Source organism: Epinephelus lanceolatus, chromosome 12 (genome assembly GCF_041903045.1).
Source record: "Epinephelus lanceolatus isolate andai-2023 chromosome 12, ASM4190304v1, whole genome shotgun sequence".
NCBI lineage: Eukaryota > Metazoa > Chordata > Actinopteri > Perciformes > Serranidae > Epinephelus > Epinephelus lanceolatus.
The window spans coordinates 26,004,796-26,012,364 of record NC_135745.1 but is presented as its reverse complement, the minus strand read 5'-3'; the positions used below and the strand labels follow the sequence as shown (position 1 = coordinate 26,012,364).

The 7,569-nt window shown below is 39.6% G+C and overlaps 1 protein-coding gene across 1 annotated transcript; it reads left to right on the top strand.

The window, feature by feature from the left end:
• The first annotated feature begins 1,449 nt into the window (after window positions 1-1,449).
• czib (CXXC motif containing zinc binding protein) lies at window positions 1,450-6,172 on the top strand. The gene is made up of 8 exons (XM_033651001.2): window positions 1,450-1,500; window positions 1,593-1,676; window positions 1,904-1,960; window positions 2,059-2,140; window positions 2,226-2,257; window positions 4,982-5,059; window positions 5,584-5,649; window positions 5,867-6,172. The coding sequence occupies exons 1-8, from the start codon at window positions 1,495-1,497 to the stop codon at window positions 5,942-5,944; spliced, it is 483 nt and encodes a 160-aa protein (XP_033506892.1). The 5' UTR covers window positions 1,450-1,494; the 3' UTR covers window positions 5,945-6,172.
• Window positions 6,173-7,569: the final 1,397 nt, after the last annotated feature.

Here is a 7,569-nt window from a genome sequence, read left to right as displayed (position 1 = left end):
AGACAGTAAGACTTTATGGTGGATTTGCCTCTTTTTTGTAGTTATTTTGCATCTATTTGCAGTCGTTATGCATATTTTTGTGGTTTTGTGTAATTTTGAAGTAATTTTGTGTCTATTTCTGGTCGTTTTCCTCCCTGTTTTTTGGTCATTTTGAGTCTCTTCCCGGTCAGTACATGTTAATTTGAGCAGGGCTGTGCAGAATCCTGTTGAGGGGCAGGTGCCTTAAGTTAAAAAGGGGCACATGAGACAATACTTTAAAACATCACACACCAGCATCATTTACAGCATGAGCTGTTGAGTTAAAGCAACCTATACTCAAACAGAATGTAACATGGGAACCTGACAACAAACCACTCCATACTATATTCATTGTACCCCACCCGATGAAACCTGAGGGGGATTATGATGATTATGATTGCATATAATGTGCAATATGATGTCATTTTACCTGGTTATTGCAAAAATATGGATCTTTCTTTGAGCTTTTTGGCTGTTCCAAGCACCCATATTATAGCAGACCAGAATCAAAATCAAAATCCAAACAAGAACTTACTTGACCACAGTCAGGACAACTGTTAAACTTTTGCTGCATGACTGATGCACGATTCGAAGGTGATGCTTTGTTTCGCTAATAGTATAAAGTTAACCTGAAAATCAATAACACAAATGAAACTCACCATCTAAATGTGACCTCTAAGTGTCTGTCTGTGGCGTCTTGTGTTGCAATGTAGGGGCACATCATGGATGGTCTTTCACCTGCTGCAGGTGGAAGGTCATCATGTGATGTAAAATGGCTGATGGCAGTCAGGTCATTTCATTTGTAGCTAAATGATTGTTACTCCAATTGCCTCAGGTTCTACTTGATAAAAGCTGTAAGCTGGTCTTTACCAAATAAAAAAGGGCACTTTGGACATCAAGGGGTAAAGGAGTAGGTGCTCAAACACCCTTAGCCTTCTCCTCTGTACCGGAATTTGAGTGACATTTTGCGTTGAAGGCTAGGGGGGCCACTAACACTTTGGGCCCCTGGGTCTTTGCCCTTTAGGCCCATTCAGGAATCCATCCATGACTGTATGCACTATAAACAGACCAATTAATCATATTAAATATATAATTAATTTTATTTATTTTATCTGTAAGGACAATACACATTAATTCACAGGACAAATACAACATAAACACAACATTACCTACAGCAAACAGAATTGTTAAGGTATAACAGAAGCCACGCAAAGCAACAGCAGAGCAACAGTACGATACAATAACACAACAACAACAGCAAACAGCATGTTAGCACAAACAGACAGGTGAGCAACATGAAGAACCAGCATTACATATAATGTCACATACAATATAACACCCACATTTATTTTCAGTTACATTATTACCAAAACAAAGCTCTAAAAACAGAAACAGAAAACTCCAAAACAGAAAACTCAGACTTAGAAGCCAGAATTTCCGAGGTGTACGTGAACGCAGCAGTGTGGAAGCTTCAAGATGGTGGTACGTGTCAACGCTGCATGTTTCTGATGCACAGAGTGAAGCTTTTTTTCTAATTTTCGGGGGTAATGTAACCTCTCCTTTTGTCATGACAGAAATTTGGGCTCCAGTTCAAAGCCACATTGGAGAATGTCACCAACGTGAGACCGCTGGGAGACGACTTCCGGTGGTTTCTAAAGGTGGGATGGCTGTCAAGCTAGCATGCTAATACACTGTATACATCATCTCATTTTCCTCTCTGTGCTCGAGTATGGTCATAATTTAGTCATGGTCGTTGTCAGGGGAAACAGCTGACATTACCTCATGTGTGGCAACTCAATAAGAGAGCACGTGACCTCTGCAAATTTTGACAAATTGAGTTACTGTCTCCAATTAACAGTGTTTTGGTGTCTCTCCCTCTGTGTAGCTGAAGTGTGGGAACTGTGGAGAGATCTCAGATAAATGGCAGTATATAACCCTGGTGGTAAGGACAAAAGTGATATTTGTGTACATACAGTTTGGCAGATTTTGCACACATTGTCACACACAGTGTCCAACCTGTGTGTTTACATGGTCTCACAGGAGAGTGTGCCACTGAAAGGAGGAAGAGGCAGTGCCAGCATGGTGCAGAAGTGCAAACTCTGCTCCAGGGAAAACTCAATAGGTACGTGCGGACATGCCAGTTGACTCACTTTGCCCTTCTTTCAGAGGTAATAGGTGGTAACATATTGTTGTTTTTTTTGTTACAGATATTCTGGCAGACACAATCAAACCTTATAATGTAAGCAAACATCTACAGCCAATAATGGTTTTAAACCACTAAGCAATGGCGGCATTGTGGTTGTTATAGTTTGTTTTAAAGGGGAACCATGGTCTTCTTCAACCTCAACTGTATTTGCCATGTTTTTGTGTTAAAGCAATCTGTGGGAACATTTTTAAAAGTGGTGCAGTATTGAGAGACAGTGCTGCAGCTGAAACAGGCTGCATATAAACACTCGAGGCATGTGTGCCCCTTCAAGTTACGTACAGAAAATGTGCTTGTCTTTGCCACTAACAGGCTCAGGATCCTACAGAGAAATGAAATGATTTTCATACCTTGTTTTGTGTTCAAGTCTTGCTAACATGAAGTCTCGCACTGAAATCGCACAAGAGGCGACTTGTTGCAGGAAGAAATGCAAGTGAGAATTGGAGAGAGGAGTACCAGTAATGGTTTGTTGTGTTGGAGTACAGAAAGCAGATCTTACACTTATCAAAATGATTTCCAATGTCATGTCTGAATATTTAGCTAATTTCGACAATGTAGAAAAGTGTGTGAGATTTAAGAATGAGACCTTTCCTTTAGCAAGACTTGGATGCAAAACAGAACGGAGGAAGCCAGGACACTCACAATAACAATCTCAGCTTGTCAGTTGATCTGCCAGTCAGTTGCATTTTTAATGGATGTAGATTCAACAATTGCTGTTCCCATGAGTCACTAAGACACAGAAACATGATAAAATAGGCTCCACGTTGAAAAATACCAAAGTTAAAGGATAGAAAATGCTGTAGGGGATCTTATAGTATTCATTGTGAGCAGGCAGAGTGATCACAGCAAGCACAACCTGTTTCAGGATTGATATTAGCATGTGAATATTATTTAAAGATGGACTTAGAAAATATGAACCTGTCCTATCATGTTTTTGTGGAAAGTTTTTGTTGTTATTTTTGTTTCTCTCGTTCTGAAAATAAAGCAGCTTTAAAAGATTTTAGAAATGCCTCTAACATACAGTACAGGCCAAAAGTTTGGACACACCTTCTCATTCAAAGCATTTTCTTTATTTTCATGACTGTTTACATTGTAGTTTCTCACTGAAGGCATCAAAACTATGAATGAACACATGTGGAGTTATGTACTCAACAAAAAAAGGTGAAATAACTGAAAACATGTTTTATATTCTAGTTTCTTCAAAATAGCCACCCTTTGCTCTGATTACTGCTTTGCACACTCTTGGCATTCTCTCCATGAGCTTCAAGAGGTAGTCACCTGAAATGGTTTTCCAACAGTCTTGAAGGAGTTCCCAGAGGTGTTTAGCACTTGTTGGCCCCTTTGCCTTCACTCTGCGGTCCAGCTCACCCCAAACCATCTCGATTGGGTTCAGGTCCGGTGACTGTGGAGGCCAGGTCATCTGCCGCAGCACTCCATCACTCTCCTTCTTGGTCAAATAGCCCTTACACAGCCTGGAGGTGTGTTTGGGGTCATTGTCCTGTTGAAAAATAAATGATCGTCCAACTAAACGCAAATCGGATGGGATGGCATGTCGCTGCAGGATGCTGTGGTAGCCATGCTGGTTCAGTGTGCCTTCAATTTTGAATAAATCCCCAACAGTGTCACCAGCAAAACACCCCCACACCATCACACCTCCTCCTCCATGCTTCACAGTGGGAACCAGGCATGTGGAATCCATCCGTTCACCTTTTCTGCGTCTCACAAAGACACGGCGGTTGGAACCAAAGATCTCAAATTTGGACTCATCAGACCAAAGCACAGATTTCCACTGGTCTAATGTCCATTCCTTGTGTTTCTTGGCCCAAACAAATCTCTTCTGCTTGTTGCCTCTCCTTAGCAGTGGTTTCCTAGCAGCTATTTGACCATGAAGGCCTGATTGGCGCAGTCTCCTCTTAACAGTTGTTCTAGAGATGGGTCTGCTGCTAGAACTCTGTGTGGCATTCATCTGGTCTCTGATCTGAGCTGCTGTTAACTTGCGATTTCTGAGGCTGGTGACTCGGATGAACTTATCCTCAGAAGCAGAGGTGACTCTTGGTCTTCCTTTCCTGGGTCGGTCCTCATGTGTGCCAGTTTGGTTGTAGCGCTTGATGGTTTTTGCGACTCCACCTGGGGACACATTTAAAGTTTTTGCAATTTTCCGGACTGACTGACCTTCATTTCTTAAAGTAATGATGGCCACTTGTTTTTCTTTAGTTAGCTGATTGGTTCTTGCCATAATATGAATTTTAACAGTTGTCCAATAGGGCTGTCGGCTGTGTATTAACCTGACTTCTGCACAACACAACTGATGGTCCCAACCCCATTGATAAAGCAAGAAATTCCACTAATTAACCCTGATAAGGCACACCTGTGAAGTGGAAACCATTTCAGGTGACTACCTCTTGAAGCTCATGGAGAGAATGCCAAGAGTGTGCAAAGCAGTAATCAGAGCAAAGGGTGGCTATTTTGAAGAAACTAGAATATAAAACATGTTTTCAGTTATTTCACCTTTTTTTGTTAAGTACATAACTCCACATGTGTTCATTCATAGTTTTGATGCCTTCAGTGAGAATCTACAATGTAAATAGTCATGAAAATAAAGAAAACGCATTGAATGAGAAGGTGTGTCCAAACTTTTGGCCTGTACTGTATGCAGAAAATCTGTCTCATAATGACCACCATGATGGCAGCTTGTTGAGTGCTGCTTCTTTTCCAGTCATTAACGGTGTCTCTCTGTCTGTATGTTTTGTTGGGTTGCAGGCAGAGGACAGCGAAAGATTCAAGACGATGGTCCAGTTTGAGTGTCGAGGTTTGGAGCCTGTTGACTTCCAACCTCAGGTGAGACTCTTTGAGCAGATATGAGTGTTACAGTGTGTGTAGCGTAGGCTTTTTTTTTTTACAGCAGGGATTAAAATTGTATGTCTGCAATCACATAAATGATGGCTCTGTTGTGTTTAAGTGTCCATGACAGTGTGACAGTGAGCCAGCATGCACAATACCACAACCCTGAAACTGAAGCAGCTTTATGAAATTCAGCCATCTTTCTTATCCTGAGTAACTGGGTCATGATTTTTGGACAGAGACATTGCACTTAAGTTTTTCAAGTGTATTTTTTAGCGCTTTGAGCGAAGACAGACACCTCTACAGTCGATACCTCCAACACTCTAAACCAAACAGCACACCTAAATTAGATGACATCGACTAATGTTATTAGAGATCCCTGTACTTCCTGCTGAGCCCAGATATTTGCTGTGTGTAAAAAGTGTATAGCTCCTGAGTCAGACAGTTTACTTGAGGTAAAAAAAAGAAAATCAATGAACAGGACAATATTAAAACATCATGTGACTCTTCTCCCACTGCAGGCTGGCTTCGCTGCGCACGGAGCAGAGTCTGGAACACTGTTTCCTGAAGTCAACCTACTAGAAAAAGTAAGAGCAGTGGGAACAACTTGTCCTCAGAGTGTGTCAGGTTTTGTTTATATGTTGTTCAGTGCACGGATGTGAACTTTTGACTTGAACAATATTTGACTTGAAACAGAAAATCCAACCTTTGATACTGAGCTATATTCATTTGCACGTCTGTTTAAGAACACGACAGCATCCTTAATCTGTGCAACCTGACAGATTCTCATTTTGTAAATTTCAGGACTGGACAGACTATGATGAGAAAGTCAGCGAGTCGGTGGGGATATATGAGGTCACGCACCAGTTCATCAAGTGCTGATGTCATCATGTGATGAACCTCAGAGGTGGACAAGTGAACACTACAGCCAAACATGCTCAGGCCTGTTTGCTAGCATCAAGGATGCTTCAGATGCTGAGGCAGCAAGGTTTGGTTGATGATGGACATTAACAGGTGTGGATTAATACCACGGGTTGTTCATAGACACCCTGGATTAATCTACGTGTTCAAGGCTTTTTTCACTGGCTCAATAAAATTGAAAGGTGATGATTTGGACTCAAGGTTTTTTCTTTTTTGCACAGTTGAGTGCCTCAGGGTCTGTAGACATGTAGTAGTAGCAGTATTACAACAAACCAACCAGTGAGACAGTGCCAAAACGTCTTGTTACACTTTTAGAGATTTACAGATTTGATTATGCACACCAGAATTTCGATACAGTTACACAACTCTCCACACATTTGCAAATAGTTCCTCTACAATTATGTCCCAATAGAGGAGCAATGATTGGAAACCACTTCAGGTGACTGTTGACCAAGGAGAAGAAATGAAAGAGCTCTCACTCTGTCAGTATTTCAAGGTACTGTAAGCACCAGAAATTGCCGTAAATGTGTGTATGGAGAAGTATGAAAACAAAATGCATTCACTTGAAAACAAAAAAAACCCAAAAAACTAGAAATTATGAGATTACTATCTTGTTAATTTGGGAAACACAAGAACAGAATTTTTCCCCATGAAAACTTTTGTCATGATTCTGAGTTCATGATTTTATTAATTTAGATAAACGAGCAGATTTTTTTTCTCTCTTTAACAATTTTTAGTGATTTTACATTAAACTATACATTCGTTTACAGCGTACATACGCGTCATAGAATATAGGAAAATAATAGCACAGTAGCTGTAACATTCAAATACTTAAAAGTATGTTGTTTTTCTGTTGAATGCATTAAACCTTTCCAGCCTTTCCATCAGTACATTGATGGCGATATCTGGAGTTTAGAGTACCTTAAAATACGAGTGAGAGCCCTGAATTATGAGGAAAGTTTTCATAAAACAATTTCTGCTCTTGTTTTTCTGATTTAACGAGATCATTATTTCAGAATCATGAGAAAAGTTTCCATAGGAAAACATTTTTGTCCTTTTTTTGTTTAAAATTAATTACATATGAATCTTGTAAACTCTCATTTTTTCTGAATTAATGAGACAGTTATCTTGTTAACTCAAAAACGTGCAGGTTTTTTTTCCATTAAAACTTGTCTCAATTCTGAGATAATAATTTGGTAAATCCAGAAAAAACGGCACATTTTTTTAACCCTGAAAACATCTTTTAGAATTCTGGGATAACCTTGTTAATTCAGAAAGACAGAGCAGATTTGTTTTCACAAGTGAATGCATTATGCTTTCAGACTTTTCCATGGGTTTGTGGATGGCTATATCCGGAGTTTACAGTACCTGAATTAATGAAATTATCAACTCAGAATTCATTTTACATAAAATAATTTCTGCTCTTGTTTTTTTGCATTAATATTATCATCATTTTTAAAATGATGAGAAAAGTTCTCATGGGAAAAAAGTCTGCTCTTTTCTTGAGATAGTTATCTTGTTAATTAGTAATTTAGAAAAACAATTGCTGGATTTTTTTCACCATGAAAAAAATTCTCATTTTGTTA

Bases quoted from the DNA above. Each gene is read 5' to 3' on its own strand.
- czib (XM_033651001.2), top strand. The intron at 1,961-2,058 runs GTAAGGACAAAA...ATGGTCTCACAG, and splicing joins GGCAGTATATAACCCTGGTG to GAGAGTGTGCCACTGAAAGG. The intron at 5,650-5,866 runs GTAAGAGCAGTG...TGTAAATTTCAG, and splicing joins AAGTCAACCTACTAGAAAAA to GACTGGACAGACTATGATGA.